The sequence below is a fragment of the Haliotis asinina genome, chromosome 8, assembly GCF_037392515.1.
Source record: "Haliotis asinina isolate JCU_RB_2024 chromosome 8, JCU_Hal_asi_v2, whole genome shotgun sequence".
In the NCBI taxonomy this organism is placed as follows: domain Eukaryota; kingdom Metazoa; phylum Mollusca; class Gastropoda; order Lepetellida; family Haliotidae; genus Haliotis; species Haliotis asinina.
This window is the reverse complement of record NC_090287.1, coordinates 272,603-291,948: the sequence shown is the minus strand read 5'-3', so window position 1 is coordinate 291,948 and position 19,346 is coordinate 272,603. Positions and strand designations below refer to the sequence as shown.

The 19,346-nt window shown below is 41.4% G+C and overlaps 1 protein-coding gene across 2 annotated transcripts in view; it reads right to left on the bottom strand.

Annotated features, from left to right (window-relative positions):
* The window catches only part of LOC137295098 (E3 ubiquitin-protein ligase HECTD1-like), a 75,490-nt gene that overhangs the window by 24,720 nt on the left and 31,424 nt on the right, over positions 1 to 19,346 (bottom strand). The window contains exons 9-29 of one of the 2 annotated variants that reach the window (XM_067826387.1): positions 16,147 to 16,348; positions 15,843 to 15,984; positions 14,683 to 14,856; positions 14,186 to 14,426; positions 13,739 to 13,914; positions 13,262 to 13,426; positions 12,946 to 13,083; positions 12,009 to 12,155; positions 11,006 to 11,094; positions 10,825 to 10,839; positions 9,120 to 9,228; positions 8,745 to 8,879; positions 7,952 to 8,094; positions 7,567 to 7,710; positions 6,855 to 6,935; positions 5,591 to 5,689; positions 5,047 to 5,210; positions 4,680 to 4,856; positions 4,048 to 4,235; positions 999 to 1,136; positions 154 to 661 (exon numbers count right to left, since the gene is read on the bottom strand). In XM_067826387.1, coding sequence (XP_067682488.1) covers positions 154 to 661; positions 999 to 1,136; positions 4,048 to 4,235; positions 4,680 to 4,856; positions 5,047 to 5,210; positions 5,591 to 5,689; positions 6,855 to 6,935; positions 7,567 to 7,710; positions 7,952 to 8,094; positions 8,745 to 8,879; positions 9,120 to 9,228; positions 10,825 to 10,839; positions 11,006 to 11,094; positions 12,009 to 12,155; positions 12,946 to 13,083; positions 13,262 to 13,426; positions 13,739 to 13,914; positions 14,186 to 14,426; positions 14,683 to 14,856; positions 15,843 to 15,984; positions 16,147 to 16,348 — 3,375 coding nt within the window. The remainder of the gene's footprint in view (positions 1 to 153; positions 662 to 998; positions 1,137 to 4,047; positions 4,236 to 4,679; positions 4,857 to 5,046; positions 5,211 to 5,590; positions 5,690 to 6,854; positions 6,936 to 7,566; positions 7,711 to 7,951; positions 8,095 to 8,744; positions 8,880 to 9,119; positions 9,229 to 10,824; positions 10,840 to 11,005; positions 11,095 to 12,008; positions 12,156 to 12,945; positions 13,084 to 13,261; positions 13,427 to 13,738; positions 13,915 to 14,185; positions 14,427 to 14,682; positions 14,857 to 15,842; positions 15,985 to 16,146; positions 16,349 to 19,346) is intronic. The other variant, XM_067826388.1, reaches the window with a different exon arrangement.

Sequence of the window (19,346 nt, the reverse complement as noted above, 5' to 3'; positions counted from 1 at the left end):
AACAAGAATCTATGAGCTGTAGCCTAAATTTCCAGGCATATAAATGAGATGTGGTCTCAGCTAAACAAATCACAATTAAATATGGAATTCTATTGATTTTTCTCATTTTCTCATTTTCATGTTCCATCCATACAACAACAGAGCTTCACTTACTGGGAGAATTGGACAGTGCAAGTCGGACCAGACTGCTAGCATTGGCATTGCGGACAATGTTGCTGCCACTGCCTCCAGAGAGATTGCGGCGTGCCGCAGCAGCAAACGTGTCAAGGAGGCTGGCCGTCTGCTCCATGCTGGTGGGTAGGTTGGGAACGCTGACGCTCATCAGGTTTGTAGGAGAGCTGCGTGTCTGTGAGTCTGCCTTCTTGGCTGCCTCATTCTTTGCCTGCTTCTCTCGGTTGGCATTGGAAAGGTGGTGGACCTCCTTCACTCCACCCACCGCTCCCCGCACTGGCTCCTGTGCCACCTCCATCTCACATGTAGCTGTGTCCATCACCCCACACTCACTGTTGCCTGACGTGTCTTCACTACCCCTATGCACCACTACCACCGGATCATTGGTCAGAGTTCTATCAGAAGATTCATCTGCCTGGTCAACTGTCACCATGACAATAGCATCTGAGCTGGCTCGATTTACCATACTCTCTGCAACATTCTCAGCAGCCTGCAACAAAAACATATAGTGAAGGCAAGGGACACAGTTTGGGCTTGTAGCCTGTGCCAGTTTGCCTGAGGTGAAAGTATTAAAAGAAAGTATTAAAGAATCTGAACAGGATCCACATACACTATCACTACAGGCTGGTTTCTGCCTTGTTGCAGCCCATAAACATATCCGACCTTCAGTGCTCACACTACAATCCAACACTGACAAAAGAGAGCAATACTATGAAATAACCAATTATTACCTCACAGCTTTCTTACATACAAATAAATCAACAACCCCATATTGGGAAATATGCCAGATTCTTTTCCAAAGATTGATAACTGTTGCTAGAACTTACCTCCCTGACAGCCTTCATACTGGAGGTGAGGTTCTCTGCAGAAGATGCCTGCTCTGTGCTGGCCACAGACGCCTTGGCTTCCGACACCTCACTCAGACTCGGGGTTGAGCTGCTCTTCCTGCTGGTCAACACACTCACCTGGAAATAAGACCAGTGGGACTAAAGATCAATGAATTGAACCCACACACATCTTTTGTGGCATGTCATTTCCTTATTAAAATAGATCAAGTCAGGAATGAGTCATTCTCAAAAGATGCAGCTTTTCCACGTATCAAGATTCAAACTTCAATATAACCGTCAAATTTTATCAATGTGTTAAAAATCTGATTTGTCCGTCAATGGCAATATCTAATCTAGCTTGGGAATTTTTTAGGACAAACAAAATGACCAAATACTTTTCATTTTATTCCTGTTGGTAACGAAGGATATGCATTTTGTCATGTATTCGCATGCAGAAACCTAACATCAGGTGTCTGCTGTGCACTAAATTTCATTTAAGAAAATATTGTTTCTGGAGTAGTTGAAAAGAATAGACCTTTTCCCCATTCCTGGCAGATGTTTTTGATTTTCAAGCGGAATTTTGAAGTAAAAAACAATGTCTTTCCTGTGACAGTTCCATAAAAGGACGAAATAATCAGTGATCTCTCATTTTGTGAAAGTGGAACTCCCTATAATGCTCATTAACAACTTCTGGTTGAGAGTGATAAACATGTGGCGTTAAGTTCAAGACAAAACTTTTAAAGAAAATCAAATAGAAAAGGTAAACATTTGAAAGTATTTTGTATTGGTGTCTTTTAAGTAACATCAATTAACAAAAGAAACAAACACTTTTCCAAAAATATGTGTTTCTCTTTGCTTTTTGGAACCATAATTACAACACAAGGATGTTGTCTGAAATGGGAAAGGGAATAGTCATTATTTTGTTTCTGAATTTACTTTTGCAATTTGTCTCTCAAATAAGTCTTTTCTGTAACAGCTAGTTTGTTATTGGAAAGACCATCAGTGTTAGTTCAAACAAAAATATCTTAATTAGTCACATATTCTTTTTATTTTAATGTCAATGTCATTAACAGTTAGTTTAATTGTGATAAAGATCTAAGGTGTATAAACGCAGAAACTGAAACATGTTTTACACTTTCTCTTCTGAATGCAGCTATACTTATTTTTGTAAAAGGCTGTTACTGGAGAGACAAGTTACGTGACTGCAAAGATAATTCAACACAAATTTGAAAATACTCAATATATCTACTAGGTCTTTGCTCATCTAGATTTGCTATGTCTTCACATTAGGACCATTAAGTTTATATTTGAAGTAACAATTGATATTTTCCTTAACAATTTGTATGTTTCACACCTCTCAAAAATACTTGTTATTTCAAAGGAGTTATGTTGTTACTGCAAAGACAGTTTAATATAAATTATCTTTCATTTTTGTTTTTCTTTCCTGATTTATTCAGATATGCATTAAGATATGAGACAAAATTACCTTATGCTTAACACAGAGGTCTGTTCTTGAAACTTTGCATGCTTATATCCATTTTAAAGACTGTTATTTGAAAGACAGTGTGTGACTGATCATACTAATTTTGACACTGTGATAATCAATCTGCCAAACAAGCAAAGCGTTGAACATCCAGTTTCCTAAATAAAGTTAATTGGTAACAATCTAAGACAAGAAATCAGTGAAACATTCATTTCTGTATGTTTTTCAGAACTGGCAAAATGGGTATGACAAATACAGAGATTAATTTTGTTGATTTATTTGTTACTTTGACAACTTGAGGCAGATGATTAAAATTTGATACTTTTGTTAGTAGCAAGCCTGTTTAACAGTTTGAGGCAGATGATCAAACCTTGGATTCTTTTGTTAGTTGTAAACCTGTTTGACAGTCTGAGGATGGTGATCCAAACTTTGATACATTTGTTACTTGTAAACCTGTTTGACAGTTTGATAAATTCATGACAAATGCTGTCAAACTTGTGATTAATTTTTTTTCTGAGTTCCTAAAAGAAACAAATTTCTAGATAGTAACTGCTACTTTAATTGTTGTTTACTTAAAGCACGAAGTCTATAGTTTTTGAATTCTTCTTTGTCTTCCATTAACATGTTCTGAAATGTCTTTCCAGTAACACTGACATGCCTTTAGGCTAACAAATAGGCAAAGCTCTGAAATGTAGACCATATATTTTGGTCTACAAGTATGGTAAAAAAATACTTTTAGAAACTGGTTGATATGAACCTAGCATATCATCAATGCCACTGATGTATTCTCTGTAGCAAACATGTCATTGTTAGTCACCTTATCTGGAGATCTGGATATAACATGAAACACTTACTATACTTCTGAGACTACCACGCAAAGAACTCTTTCTTTCATTACAGACAGATCAAAGATTTTTGTTACAATTAAATAGTTTTTCAAATTTATTTCACATACTTTCTTTCCACTAACACAGAGTGTCTTTAGCAAATCGATACTGTCTTTCATATAACAGGACTTGACAGTAAATGTTTTATGTTCCAAAGAGTAAGAAGTTGTCAGAAATTAATCAGAAATATCAAAATATTCTCTTTAAATCGCCTTCAGTGCAATATTTTTTAATGAGAGACAGTTGAGGGGATATCAAGAACATTGAAAATTAACAGCAGATTTCACTTTTTCGTCTGACACAGTGTAGATCAGGTTTATTTCATAAACATGCAATCATAGAACTGAATATTTAAGTGTAACAAAATAACGGGTAAGGCAGAATTTACAATAAAATATCTTTAGCTATCAATGTATTTTTAAGAAAAAATTACAGGAAAGAGATTGTGGATTTGACCTAATTAGTCTAATTAGTCTTCATGACAATACTGAACATAATTAAGCCTCAAATATTATTGATATGTGAACCTTAACAATGTAGTTTGCCATCTGTGAAAATAGCGATTGATTATTTTGTATTTGAATTATGTTGTCTTTTGTACACCAAATAGCTGCAACTTTTGAGAATGACTCTCAGGAATAAGGGCAGTGAACATGTTGCCATGAAGTGTTCAACTCACCTTGACCTTATCGGACACCGATGACCCGACTGTCCTGTTCTTGGCCACACCTGTAGAAGTCTGCTCAGCCTTGGTGAACCGCAGCTTGTCTGGGTCATGTGATGGAGCAAGGGCAAGGTCAAACTTCCCCTCAGCTCCCATCCTGTAGGAGTTGGAGCCACCAGCATCCCATGTCACATCCACCCAGCCTGTTGCAAACACGTCCACATAAATCACCACGCTAATAACAGTGATACTTCCTACACACAATCTATCCATATAGTCTTATGAGACAGTAACTCGAGTGACGGTAGTGTTCAACGGTCTTTGTTGTATCTGTAACAACATCAAAGTAACACAACGCAGTACCAGTAACAGATCTGAATCACAATATCTGACTGAACTATGTGTAGCAAACAAGGACTTATTAGCCAAACCCTGTCTGCTGTGGCAACCCCTCCTCCACTTCTTACAATGAACAAAACTATCCTAAAACACAATGAAAATACAAAACAATCTTGATGTTTAGTGTTTCATAATGTTTCAGTATATGATGAACATATATACATTCCTCTTTTGTGTGAGTGTGTTGCCACAGAAGGGATGAGTAAATGACATTTGGGTCAGACAGTGTAAATTAACCTGCTCCTCACCATTATGTAGCTCCCCTGTGACAAGCCCCTCCCCTGGAGGACTGCCATCCTGGTCCCGCCACTTCCAGTCCATCCCCCGCACCACTCTCGCACCTGGCATCATCTGCTTCAGCACATGGGTCCGGAGGATGCGCCGTTGACGACGTAGATTTGCCTCGGCTTCTCGGGCTGCCTTACCTGAAACATGTCAATGGTATTTCAGAAATGAAACATGATAATCATTCAACGTCTTGTCTTAGGATTTGTCATAATATAACTTACTACAAACCATTATCAGACCAATGTTACCTTATCCTGCCATATACCAGTCACTGAATGCCAGGTTATGTTTCCCTGAAATTTAACGCTCTCATGTGTAGCCACCTACCTATATCATCACAGACACCAGTGACAGTTCCATAGATCTCAAAGCCTGACAGGGACAGGTAGTGAGTTTGACCACTCGCATTCTTCCCAGTTTGATGAAGACGAACATGTCGCCAGCCCTGCTTCTCATCCTTTGGAGCCTCCACTGGCCACGAGGCTGTTGACCTGCACAAATGGGGAACCAATTCTAAAGAAACAAACACTCATATTCCTGAGTAAGACTCCTACAGTAGTAAACCTTCCAACCCCACCCCCACCCCCTCTATAACCCATAACCTTCCTTCAGAGCAAGTTGGAAACCCTCCTTCATGAACAGCTGTAACTCCACTTCATATGTCTGTAACAGATGGCTGATGTTTGAAACATAGCAAGTAGTCACAAAGGTCTACCACTGTTCTTACCTCATTCTCACCTCGGATCCCAGCTTACAACAAAGATTGGCAACAAAGATTCATACTGGCATTCCAGTGTTTCGTGTTACACCTGCATTCTCTGTTACACCTACAATCATTGCACACAGACTGCTATATAACTAGTGTACTGACCCTGGTTCATTGAGTGAGCAGTCGTCAGTGTGGTGGTACAGTGTCTGCCAAGTGATTCCATCCTTCGACATCTGGTAGTTCCAGTTCCGCAGAGCTGATCTTAAAAGTTAAAGTCAGACCAAATGATTACTTACTTTCCTTCAACCTGTTTTCTATAACAACACTGACACAGATACTGGACATTCCAGTTGACTACAGACATTGCTTCCTGTTGACACAGTGACACTGCAGAAAAAGTGTAAAGTCATCCTCATTCATAATAACAATGCCAACACAGAAACACAGTCACCCTCATTCATAATAACAATGCCAACACAGGAACACAGTCACCCTCATTCATAATAACAATGCCAACACAGGAACACAGTCACCCTCATTTATAATAACAATGCCAACACAGGAACACAGTCACCCTCATTCATAATAACAATGCCAACACAGAAACACAGTCACCCTCATTCATAATAACAATGCCAACACAGGAACACAGTCACCCTCATTTATAATAACAATGCCAACACAGGAACACAGTCACCCTCATTCATAATAACAATGCCAACACAGGAACACAGACATCCTCATTCATAATAACAACGTAAACACAATCAACCTCATAATAACAATGTAAACACAGGAACAAAGTCATCCTTATAATAACAATGTAAACACAGGAACACAGTCATCCTCATTCATAATAACAATGTAAACACTGAAGCACAGTCATCCTCATACAAACATCAAGCTAAACACAGGAGCACAGTCATCCTCATCAAGTTAAACATAGGAGGACAGTCATCCTTATGATAACAATGATAACACAGGAACAAAGTCATCCTTATAATAACAATGTAAACACAGGAACACAGTCATCCTCATTCATAATAACAATGTATACACTGAAGCACAGTCATCCTCATACAAACATCAAGCTAAACACAGGAGCACAGTCATCCTCATCAAGTTAAACATAGGAGGACAGTCATCCTCATACAAACATCAAGCTAAACACAGGAGCACAGTCATCCTCATACAAACAACAAGCTAAACACAAGAGCACAGTCATCCTCATACAAACATCAAGCTAAACACAGGAGTACAGTCATTCTAACAACAATCTAAACACAATCTGAGCAAAAATGATTGAAGCGACTTTCACTCAATATGACATCAGAGCAATTTTCAGACATGTTGATGATGATGCATGACAACATATAAAGTAACAACAGTTGTTCCCCATTATTACAAGCAGTGTGAGAATACTTACTTTCCATATCCCCTGGCATGGCGGAGAGTGTAGCATGTTGGGATGATCCACACACCCAGGTCGATTGCAAACCATGCCTTCCTGCAAGCCAGCAGATATGTGTTAGTGGATTACAAACACTCTACAGGAAGAAAGCAAAGTGGGCAATGCACCACTGCAGTAGATTAAAGTGGAAAGACAGTTCCAAATTGCACATGCTCATACTCACCCAATGCTATATATATGATCACCCTGCTCCTTCTACACCCAATGACATATATATTTATATGATCACCCTGTTACTTCTACACCAGGTAATATATATGTGATCACCCTGTTACTTCTACACCAGGTAATATATAGGTGATCATCCTGTTACTTCTACACCAGGTAATATATACGTGATCACCCTGTTACTTCTACATTGTCACTCTATGCAATATGTATATGATCTCCCCTTTCTTTGTACATGATCACCCCATTACTTACATAAGTGAATCAGTTAAGTACATGTATATTTACCCACTGTGTCAGGATAAAAACTATTCAAACTTCTTTTCAAGTGTACTGAAAAATCAGTTGAGTTTTTTAAGTTCCTTTACTTAAGCAAAAACAACATAAGACTTCCTCGGCTGGTACAAGTTCACAGTTATACAGATTGTAGAAAACACTGAATGATTTCCCATTTGATTGTGAAAGTCATCTGCCCTGGTGTTGCTAGGCAGCTACATACTTGTCGTCATTGGTGTGGCAGTTGAGGGCAGCACTGTCCCGAGACAGGATGTCCTCCAGCTTGCCGTACGGCAGGTTGCGTCCCTCAGACGACGTGACCACCACCAGGCCATACTGAGCAGGGTTTACCCACTCATAGGCAGTTCTGGAACATACAAAGATTCCTTAAGGTTAATCAAGGTTAAGTAAGCAGACATTCTCTCAGACATGGTCTGTCAACAGCTGTCAGAGTTGCTACTAAATATTCCACCATTACGAAGCCTCTGAAACGCATAATCTAAAACCAACTCTCAACAGTTATTTTAGTTTGTGATTAGAAACTTCCACATCAGGGTTGCTTAATTTTCATGTCAAAATAACACAGCTCAGATACATGAGGTCACTACCTTGCATTGGTGCCGACCCAGTAGAGGAGACCGTTCTCATCAAAGTCATGCTGGTGGACGAATGTAATAGGGCCATCATTCTCTTTCAGCTTCTTCACAAAGTTGAAGGTTACTCGCTCATAGTCATACCACTGCTTAGCAACCTAAACACAGCAAAACATGTCAAGGCTGACAGAAAACACCATTATCAACAATCTTCAGCTTTGATATCTTCTGTAGCACTGTTTAGAACTTTTCATTATTACATTTGAATGCTGTCCCAATTGCTGGCAGGAAGACACAAACCAAAGACCAGTGCAAATGGAATTACATCTCCTGTCCTGTTTATCATAAAATCTGTTATTTCCGTAGTTTTCAAGTAGAGAGTTCTCAAATCTGTATGAAAATCTTTTGTTTGTTCGAATAACGCTACCCCCCTTTTTGTCTTTTTTGTTTCTAACGCAAAGTACTATGATAGAGTTATCTTAGTTCCCCTTGTGCACGTGTTTTAAGAATGTAGCGAGGAGCTCAGCTGTGACTGTAAAACTGGCAAGCAACATGAATAAACTGGTAAGAACATTACCATTTTGAAGAAAGGACAAGTTACCCGCATCTGCACCTTCAAGTTCTCTCACAAACAAAATCTACATAACATTCAAAATGCTTAAGAGCCTTGTGGAAACTTTGTTGACAACAACCTTGTGTGTCATCAAGTGTAATGTACAGCTGTCATCAAACCATGTACTAACTAGAAGCTTTCTGTCCATCCAACCTAGCTGACTAAACCAAGATTCCTTGACAATCTGATTCTTACCATTTTTAGTAGGTATCGCTCAAGGTCGGATACAGTGGTCAGTGGCTCCATCTTCAGGCTGCGACCAGTTCTGTCTATCAGAGTAGTCTCCCCTGTTGACCTCTCCAGTCTGAACCTGAGCCTCCTGGTTAATATCTACAGATAATGGAAGCGTGAGTCACCTGCATCTGTCAACCGTACAACAGCTTCACAAATCATATCTACCAGACATGTAATATCCCAATGTTTTGAGAACAAAACCAATTCAGTCATGTCTATTAAACGTTCATAGTCTCAACTATTAGTCAGTATGTGGCAGCCATGAGTAAACTCCAATATCAATACTCTGATTTTGAGCTCTGTACAATAGCTTCCCTCAGTTGGTATCTGTCTCACCTGAAGCCCGTATCCAGATCCTGGCAGATCATATGTAAACACAGGCAGCTTCTCAATGGACTCAAGCGCAGAGATGAGTTTCCTTGTCAACTGGATCGCTGGAGCAACACTGGATATGCAAATATCAAACCAGTGCAACATGTTTGTGATGTCAACATATGTCAACACATCATCCACAAATAGTGAACAAGTATTGCCATAACAAGGACAAAACAGTAACAAGACACACACAACAAGAGTCATCAGAAGATGACATATCCCCCACTTTTTTGAGAGAACAAATCACCTGACAGTTACTTGATGTTTTTTTTGTTTTTCTTATACTAAGTCCAAAACATTTCCATGGAAATCGTGCAAAATATTAATGCCAAATATCTGTAAACAGCAAAAGGAACCACTTTAAGATCTGCTTCATTTATCTGCCAAGTTATTTTGAAAGATATTAAATAGTTTTGAATTGTGCACCAGAAAAGTAGCAGACCCCTCCCTTTTGAGACTAAGTTCAAATCATTTCCAGGGAAACCAAGAAAAATTAAAATGAAAAAATCTGTAAATAGCAAAAGGCACCACTTCAAGATCTGTCTCATTTAACTGCCAAGCCCTGCTGAAGGATATTAAGAAGTTTTCAAGTTGTGCTCTGGAAATGAAGCGCACTTTTCCCTTTTGGGAGTGAGTCTGAAACGTTTCCATGGAAACTGAGAAAATAATAAATTACCAAAATCTGTAAAGAGCAAAAAGCACCACTTTTGGTTCTGATTGATATATCTACCAAGTTCTGCACAAAAATGTTGAACGGTTTTTGATTTAAGCTCCAGAAACACAACTCCTCCCATAAGACTAAGGACAAAACGTTTCCATGGAAACCACAAAACCAAAAATGCCAGAAGTCTGTAAATAGCAAAAGGCACAACCTTAGGTTCAGTTTATCATATCTACCAATTTTGGTCTAAAAATATTGAATGTTTTTTAAGCTATGCTCAGGAAAAAAAATGATTACAGACAGATGGATGGACGGATCGACAGACTGACTGAGAAGGCATCAACTGTATCACCGACTGCCAGGGGGATAAAAAGCACATTAAGTATAAAATTATCATCCAGATGTGAGATAACCATGGATGTATGCTTGGTTACTATATTGGCCAGCAGCAGCACAAGATGTTAGAGGTTCATTAACATCAAAATAATATTTTCCACAGTACTACCAGGAAATACATCCTCAGCAGTGTCATAAAGTGCTGGAATGGGAATGTTTTTCAGTACTCCTTTGTCTGTTTGGTAATTTCTGTGAGGTTCAAACAACAATCACTTATATAATAGCACTGGTTTGAAGATTCAGAACTGAAAAGTCAGATTCTATGGGTATTAACTGTATCAGCAATGTTCTAAAAACTAACTTCTACAATAGCAGTTTCATGTATTGGTCATATTCATTTCACTAAATAGAAACAAGCAATGGAGAAAATGTACCAAAACAAACAAATTATTCCAGAGAAAAGAGAAGAAGTAAATCAATATCTGATGTACACGTATGGTGACATAGCTACAAGTATCTGGCACAGACAACATGCTGAGAAATAAATCCTGGACTGCAAGCAGCAAACTAGAGAGATGGCATGTAAACAGCACAAAGAAATATCAGTATGTAATTGTTCTAGTGTAATACAAGGATCACAGTGGCATAAGAGAGTTTGTCAAGTCTTACCCATCCTCTGTCAGTCTTGAAACAAAGAAATTCACCTTTTTGAGATTTTTATTACAGCTCATGAATCACATGTATTAACATAAATAATCATTCTAATAATACATTTCTTGATGAAAAAAAAAAATTCTTACAATTACATTTACCTTCACTCAAATTTACTTTATTGTTCAAGAATGCCTACCTCTCTTTTTCATGAAAGACAGTCTTGAAAATGTTTATTCTATCTTTAGTCCTCTTCTTGCTCTCCTTCGTTTGAATATCTTCTATATTCTGAAAACCAGAAAAAACACATACACTCTACAGCCGAGCAGAGATTCTACCACTGGTTAAGGATAATAACTAAGCAGGCACATTTATGATTGTGGTATACATATTTATGTCAGGACGAAGGCATTGAGGGGCTGCTACCCCTGTACACTGAAATATCTTTAAGTATATCTACCCCTAATTTGGGGAGTGGGAATAGTTGTTCAGCCAGCAGAGGTACTGCTTCTGTCGGTGTTGGTGTGATCTTCATGTGTAATACCGATCTAGACTGATGAGTAAATGTTGACCAATGTTCAATCTTACAGTAGAGTACAATCACTGATGTAAGACAATTGAGAATGACCAAATACTGACCACTCAGCCAACCTGGGTCACCAAAACAAGTACAGTTTCAAGGAAATCTATTCCACACCTGAATATCACAAGGACAACAGACAATCAGCTGTACCTCGTCCCACATGGATATCAATCTGCTATACTTGATCCCTACTGGATCACAATCTGGTGTACTTGATTCCTAATGGATAACAATCTGCTGTACTTGATTCCTAATGGATCACAATCTGCTATACTTGATTCCTAATGGATCACAATCTGCTATACTTGATCCCTAATGGATCACAATCTGGTGTACTTGATCCCTAATGGATCACAATCTGGTGTACTTGATCCCTAATGGATCACAATCTGGTGTACTTGATCCCTAATGGATCACAATCTGGTGTACTTGATCCCTAATGGATCACAATCTGGTGTACTTGATCCCTAATGGATCACAATCTGTTGTACTTGATCCCTAATGGATCACAATCTGGTGTACTTGATCCCTAATGGATCACAATCTGTTGTACTTGATCCCTAATGGACCACAAATTCCTTTATCCGCCACAACAGGCTACAATGACGTCAGTACTTACATTGTTGAGGACATTGAGCATGGTCTGGACAAGGCCACTACTGTACAGTTCAAAAGAGGAGATGGTGTGTTCATCCTTCAATAGCGACACTAACTCCTCCAGTGCACTACGCATTTCCTGTCTCCATGTTACATCTCCATTTGTACACTGCCAAAAATGACAAGTCGTGATTCATTGAGACAGATGTGCTAAAAGATCAAAGGCATCAACAGTAAACACAGATGTGATTACACTAATAAACAAACAATATGTAACCAAAAAGTAAATTGTCTTTAAACAGCTTATCCTTTGTTTTCCTTGTAAAATGTGTGGACAGAAAGGTCAACAGAGCAGCACGTCCACTGGATTGTTAAGTTGGGTCACCGTCATTTGTCTGTTGATTGTCAGGACGTATTAAATGTAAAGTGATACATCATTACCCAGAATCAGAAAAGAAATATAGGTTGCTCTACCCCGATGTATTGGGTAAAAAATACAGTTTAGCCCTGAACTATTCTAAACTGTACTTTGTTACACTAAATATGGAGGCAGAGCGATCTGTATTTATTCAGTCATATCAAGAGTCAACTGGATTCTAAACATTTGCCCCCTCAGGTCCTCCCACCAACCAGGGTACAACACCATGAAACAAGAATCACTAAACTGGGATTTGAAACAAACATAAGATGGCAAAATATGAAGACTAAAAACTGTATGATTTCCATCTTGCTGCTGGGCTACACAGTCATGAGTAAAACTCAAAACAAAAACTAATTTGAAGTAATACTGAAGTGCAAACCAAAAATTACAACTAAAAAAAGTATGTTTCCACCACAGTTTGCTTACCTGAATAAACAAATATTTGTCAAACGTGAATTTGCATCCACATCACATAGACACAGATTACATAACATACAAATAGCACACAGGATGCCAGAACGTGAGTTGTCTCCCTTACCTTGATCTGACTGATCTGCTTAGCACAGGACGACTCCAACTGTTGAACTATCCCGCACAGCTTAGCAACAACACCTCTGGGTGTGGCCTCCGCAACCTTGAAGTAATCCTCATACAACTCTCGAGCTAAGCTCTTCACCTAGTGGGCAGATGAACACAAAGTAGCCATACATCATTAGTAACATAATCAGAAATATTTTATGAAGACTTCCTAATTTGACTCAACATCTCGTGCATTGCTTTGTAGCTCCACATGATTTATTGGCCTCAAAGTGATGGTATAATTATGTTTTAGGATTGTCTGAAATGTTGCCCACCTTCGATCTAATTGCGTCTACTTTTGATCTAAGTTTCTTGCTCTTCTTGCCCCCCCAGCCAACAGCAAACTCTGGCCCTAGCGACGTCTCTGCTGTGAACGAATGTTTGGTGCCACGATTTGACTCAAAGATGAATCCAGGAAGATCTTCTCGTAATATTGTGGCCTGAAAAAAAGAAACTTTTCAATACAAGCATATTCCAGAAATAAGAGCAAGAAGACAACAGTGGTACATCCTTAACAATGCAATTTCAAAACAGATTATTCAAATAATATAACATTCATTGAAAGTATTTCAACAAATGGAATTAAATTAAGAAAATATAGACACACAGTCTCCCTTACCATTACATTTAATAACACTGAGCATCATCCATTATCTCACTATCTGCTGTCTTCATTACCTCATTTACAGTCAATGATTTCGACCACTACTTATTGTCTTCACACCACACAGAAACCCTCGGTGGCCACCTACCTGTTGCCCATCAGAGTTGTGGATCTGGACTTCACCCTCCTTCTTGCAGGTGAGGGCCCAGTTGCCAACCACCAGACGGGTGGTACACTGATGGGTCATGATGGGCTGGCTCGGGGTGCCCGCCTTTATCTGACTGCGAGCACGCTGCAACTTCTCTAAGAACTCACCACGGTTCTCTGCAACCAAGACAGTCTAATATAAATTTATTAGAAACAATGGCACAAAAACATCTGGCCAAAAAGGTGCATATCTCAGGCACGGTTTATTAAAAATATGAGAACACAAAGCACTTAAAAAAATGAAAATGTAACAACATACAGATGTTAATGATAAGTTATTGGAAGTCACTTGACGATCCTGTATTCTTCAGATCACTAAGCCACACCTTCACACCATATTACCCTCAGACAAGTTGTCACTGGTAAAACTACTTTGCCCCATCCTCACCTGAACTGTCGGAGCCCCCTTCTGGGCTGCCACTGGAGTACATTGTGGCCAGTTTGCTGTCCAGAATAAAGCGGAACCAGCCATTACTTCCATTGGAGAGTTCGAGGGCAGCAGCATCACTCCACAGGTAGAGGCAGTCTCTGCCCCGCACGATGCACCAGTCTCGCCAGTGGTAGGGTTTCCCCTGGACAATCTCCCTGGCATCCTCCACCACTGTTTCTTCCTCCTCCTTGATGCAGAACTGAAAGCAGAAAAATACAATCCAGGAACGCAGACACACAACACATCAACGGCCACATAGCACATCAACAAAAAGACAGCAAATCAACAGAGACACAAAACACATAAATAGATACACAATCCAGTAACATATACACAGAATCCCGAAACATATACACACAATCCAGTAACACAGACACACACAACCACAACACAGAAACACAACTGCAACACCTCTGCATTAGAAAACCTTCAAAATATCTAAATATGATGATTACCTTCTCATCCTTAGCTTTCACAACAGCCTCATCTTCCTCTGGTGGTGGACCGGCCAGTGCCAGGACACGGCCAAACAGTCCAAGGCGAGCAAAGTGTTCCAGGAAGGTGCTCTGCCCCTTCAGCATGAGGTCCTGTGTGATCTGCAGCACTGTGTAGTGGCCATCATCATCGTCCTAGATTCATACAAAGAGAGGATGAAGCAGGGAGGCAGGAACACAGAGTCTGGGGTGGGAATAGAGTCTTGGGAAAGGAGTTCAGTCTAGGGCTGGGATATGATCTGTGTGCAGGGACTGAGTAAGAAGTAGAGATACGGTCTGAGGTGAGGTTGCTGTCTGGGTGGGGATACAATCTGGGTGGGAATACTGTCTGGGGTGTGGATACAGTCAGGGTTATGGATACACTCTGGGTGGGGATAGTCTGGGTTGGGACAGTCTGGGGGGGATACAGTCTGGGTGGGAATACAGTCTGGGGTGTGGATACAGTCAGGGTTATGGATACACTCTGGGTGGGGATAGTCTGGGTTGGGACAATCTGGGGGGGATACAGGTGGGAATAGTCTGGGGTGTGGATACAGTCAGGGTTATGGATACACTCTGGGTGGGGATAGTCTGGGTTGGGACAGTCTGGGGGGGATACAGTCTGGGTGGGAATACAGTCTGGGGTGTGGATACAGTCAGGGTTATGGATACACTCTGGGTGGGGATAGTCTGGGTTGGGACAATCTGGGGGGGATACAGGTGGGAATAGTCTGGGGTGTGGATACAGTCAGGGTTATGGATACACTCTGGGTGGGGATAGTCTAGGTTGAGACAGTCTGGGTGGGGATATAGTCTGGGTGGGATACAGTTTAGATGGAGATACAGTCTGGGGCATGTATACAGAAAGGGGGTGGATACAGTCTGGAGTGTGTATACAGTCTAATTAAGGAGTGGGGATACGTTGTGAGCTGGAGATGCAGTCTGGGTGCAGGAATACAATCTAAGGAAAGGGGTTCAGTCTGTCAAAGGGTCTGACGATGCACTTTCATTTAATCTTTCATTAATTTACCACATAAGATCATGAGAATACATTTCTTCAGTCATCATGATCTCTACCCAACATGTTTACTGTCAATGTAAAAACAGTTTCTATGTTACATGCTAACATCATCGAATCTGACCTCTGTGTCCAGGACAGTGGCAAGAACCTCAGTGAGAGATGAAGCAAAGTTGGGGGAAGTGAACTCTGGCCCACACATCTCATCCAGCAGGGGGCCCCCCATGTAATGCAGCATTTTGCGGATCAGAGACAAACTGGCTTTCCTGCAATAAAGAAATTGTGTTAGTTCATTACTGACTAAACAAATAGCTTCTGCTACCCGATATGATCCGAGGTTAAGTGACCCTCTATCTGAGACCAGCATGCAACTAGTACTCAGTAATGGAATCTCCTCCTGACATACTCTTCCCCCTCCAATAAATTACCTGACTGAGGCTAGCATGGAGCTGTGGAACACCTGTGTGAAGACAGGCAGCAGTCGTTGCACATACAGTGGTGCCACTTCAGGATCGCCCTTGGGCTCTGCCGAGTCAACTCTCTCCGATTCACTGTTCTCTTCCTTCTTCTCTTTTTCTCCTTCTGTTGTGGCCTGTGCTCCTTCTCGGTTGACTGGTACCATCCATTCACCTGGCACACACAACACATGGTGTCACTATGGTTTCTCACAGGGCTCTTTACGGTGATTATTGCGTGTTTTTATATTCCCATGAAGCATGTGATGCAGATATTTTATCTTATTTTTGCATTATGAAACTCAATGATCTCAACAACCAAACTGGAAGACAATTAAAATGATTACAAAATATTCAAACAGGCAATCAAATGATTGTTTTCCAGACTTCCAGACAACTCACATGGTTACAACTTAATTATTAAAATCTAAATATTTTAGAGATATTTAAATACTTACCTTACCATAGGTCTATAGCATATTATCTCAAGCTTCGCTTAACAGGAGATCTGACGGAGATGAATTGCATTCAAACTTGAATGCATACCTCGCAATCACGACATCAGGATAAGGAAGTATCTGGATCTCCTCACTGCACATGCGCGCCGATTCCTCAAAAACTTCACTTTTACTTCCCAGTCCAAAGAATCCAAAGTGGGGAGGAGCATCCAGCATTGGGAGGGAGTTACCACCCTATGGTAAGGTAAGTATTTAAATATCTAAAATATTTAGATTTTAATAAATTTTTTATTTACCTTACCATAGGTCTATAGCATATGGATACAACAGCCTGGACGGTGGTGACGGATTCCCAAGGACCGCCAGTGTGTAATAACTCCCACATACATATGCCTCGGGGTAGACGGACCACTACTGATTCTCTTGTGGGACGCATCTACTGTCACCTCATCATCAAGCGGGAACTGGAACAGAATCAGAGTAGCGGGTCACGTACTAAGCACCGGAGGGGTACGGTGTCTTATCTCATGTAAGTACAAGACCCCTAGACCAAGGTAAGAAACAACATACTTTAAAGAGCAACCGGACGAGTAAGTTGCTGAGCAACTACTAGCGGTCTGAATGATTCCAGTCCCTCCATGTCCGCTACTGCTAAGTCACGCAGGTAATGACTAGCAAAGACCGTCGACGACTTCCAGAAACAACCGGCCATGATATCGGGAACTGAACAGTTCCTGTGTAGAGCCATGGTTGACGCTAATGCCCGGAACTCATGAGGGTTAATAGCTGTCGGGTGAGGGAGACTCTGAGCATCATACGCCGCTAGAATAGTCTGCCTCAACCAGTGCGCTATGGTTTTTCTATTAACTTCCCCTTTAGCCGATGTCGAGACTGGTAGGAACAACCTCTTCCTAGTACCTCGACACGGTGCGGACTTCCTAATGTACAGCTTCAACGCCCGGACTGGACACAGTAAAAGTTCCGCTCTATCCTTCGGCCTGACTATAGATGAAATAGGCGGGATAGAAAACAACCTGTCCGGCTGGCCTGGCAGCTGGTTTTTAGCCAGGAAATCCCATAAAAGTCCTAGGTGTGCTATAACCTGTCCGGTCTGTTCAAAGCGGACTCTAGTCACGTCCAGGGCGTGTATCTCACTGACCCTAGCTGCCGTACCTAAGGCCAGTAAGAAAACTGTTTTTCTAGTGAGCAGTTCAAAGGATGTAGACTCCAAGGGTTCATACGGCCAACCTCTCAAATGTTGGAGTACGACATTCAAGTCCCAAGCTGGAGGGAGAAACTTGACTTTCTGGTCCTCCAGCTTAAACGCTTTCAACATCGCCACCAATTCCGGGATCTTAGAGACCCTTCTGTCACCTCTCACAGCCAGTACAGTACTTCCTCTGAGTCTCTTCGAGCAGCACAAGAATCGTAAAAACTCAGCTATAAATTGGGGCGATGCTGTAAGAGGATCCTGTGACTTCTAGGTGAAAAACTCTTATAGGTAGACCACTTATCATCATAAAGTGATCTGGTAGAAGGTCTATGCGCCTTGGCAATAATCTTTGCCACTTGCGATGAATAACCCTTGGCTTTTAACATCCTTTGCAAATGGACCAAGCGCACAGTTGAAACCACCCTGGGTCCGGATGCAGCAGGCGACTGTGAGGATGGCACAACAGACGGTCCCACTCTGGAAGCTGAAACGGGCTTCCTCTTGTGAGATGGCATAACTCCGGAAACCACATCCTGGTTGGCCTTCACTGTCAATTTGAGCTTCGCCACTACCGCTGGCATCAACACAGGGGGTGGGAAGGCGTAAGCGTCTAACCCCTCCCATGACAGGGATAGAGCATCGGTCGCCCACGCTGCTGGGTCTGGTACTGGAGACACATAAACCGGGAGTTGTGTGTTGAACTTTGTGGCAAAGAGATCTATTAGTGGACGTCCGTGCTCTCTGCATATGAGATGGAACATCTCCGGGTGGAGCATCCACTCGGTTGGAGACGGCTTTCCTGGACGAGAGAGTGCATCAGTTAACACATTCCTGCAACCCGGAATGTGTCGGGCTCTTATCTCGATGTTGTTTGCATCCAACATGTTGGCCAGTAGGAACATCTGATCTAGCAAGGACCTGGATCTTGTCGTACCCTGCTTCCAGATCAGCCATACCACAGTCGAGTTGGCTGATATGATCAGCACATTGGAGTGAGTGAGTGAGTGAGTTTAGTTTTACGTCGCACTTAGCAATATTCTAGCTATATGGCGACGGTCTGTGAATAATCGAGTCTGGACCAGACAATCCAGTGATCAACAACATGAGCATCGATCTGCGCAATGGGGAACCAATGACATGTGTCAACCAAGTCAGCTAGTCTGACCACCCGATCCCGTTAGTCGCCTCTTACGACAAGCATAGTCACCTTTTATGGCAAGCATGGGTTGCTGAAGGCCTATTCTACCCCGGGACCTTCACGGGTCTCAGCACATTGGAGTGACGCAGAAGTGGTACCCTATGACCTAAGGCCCGAATTACCGCCTCTAATTCCAGGTTGTTGATGTGCCAACCTGCCTCCACGTCGGACCACAGCCCCGAGGTGGTCTGGTCGCCCCCCATCCTTGGAGCGACGCGTCCACGAACAGTTCGTGATCCTGCATGAATTCGCTCCTTCGCAGACATTCGACTGGATCGTCCACCACCGCAAGTACTTGTGGAGA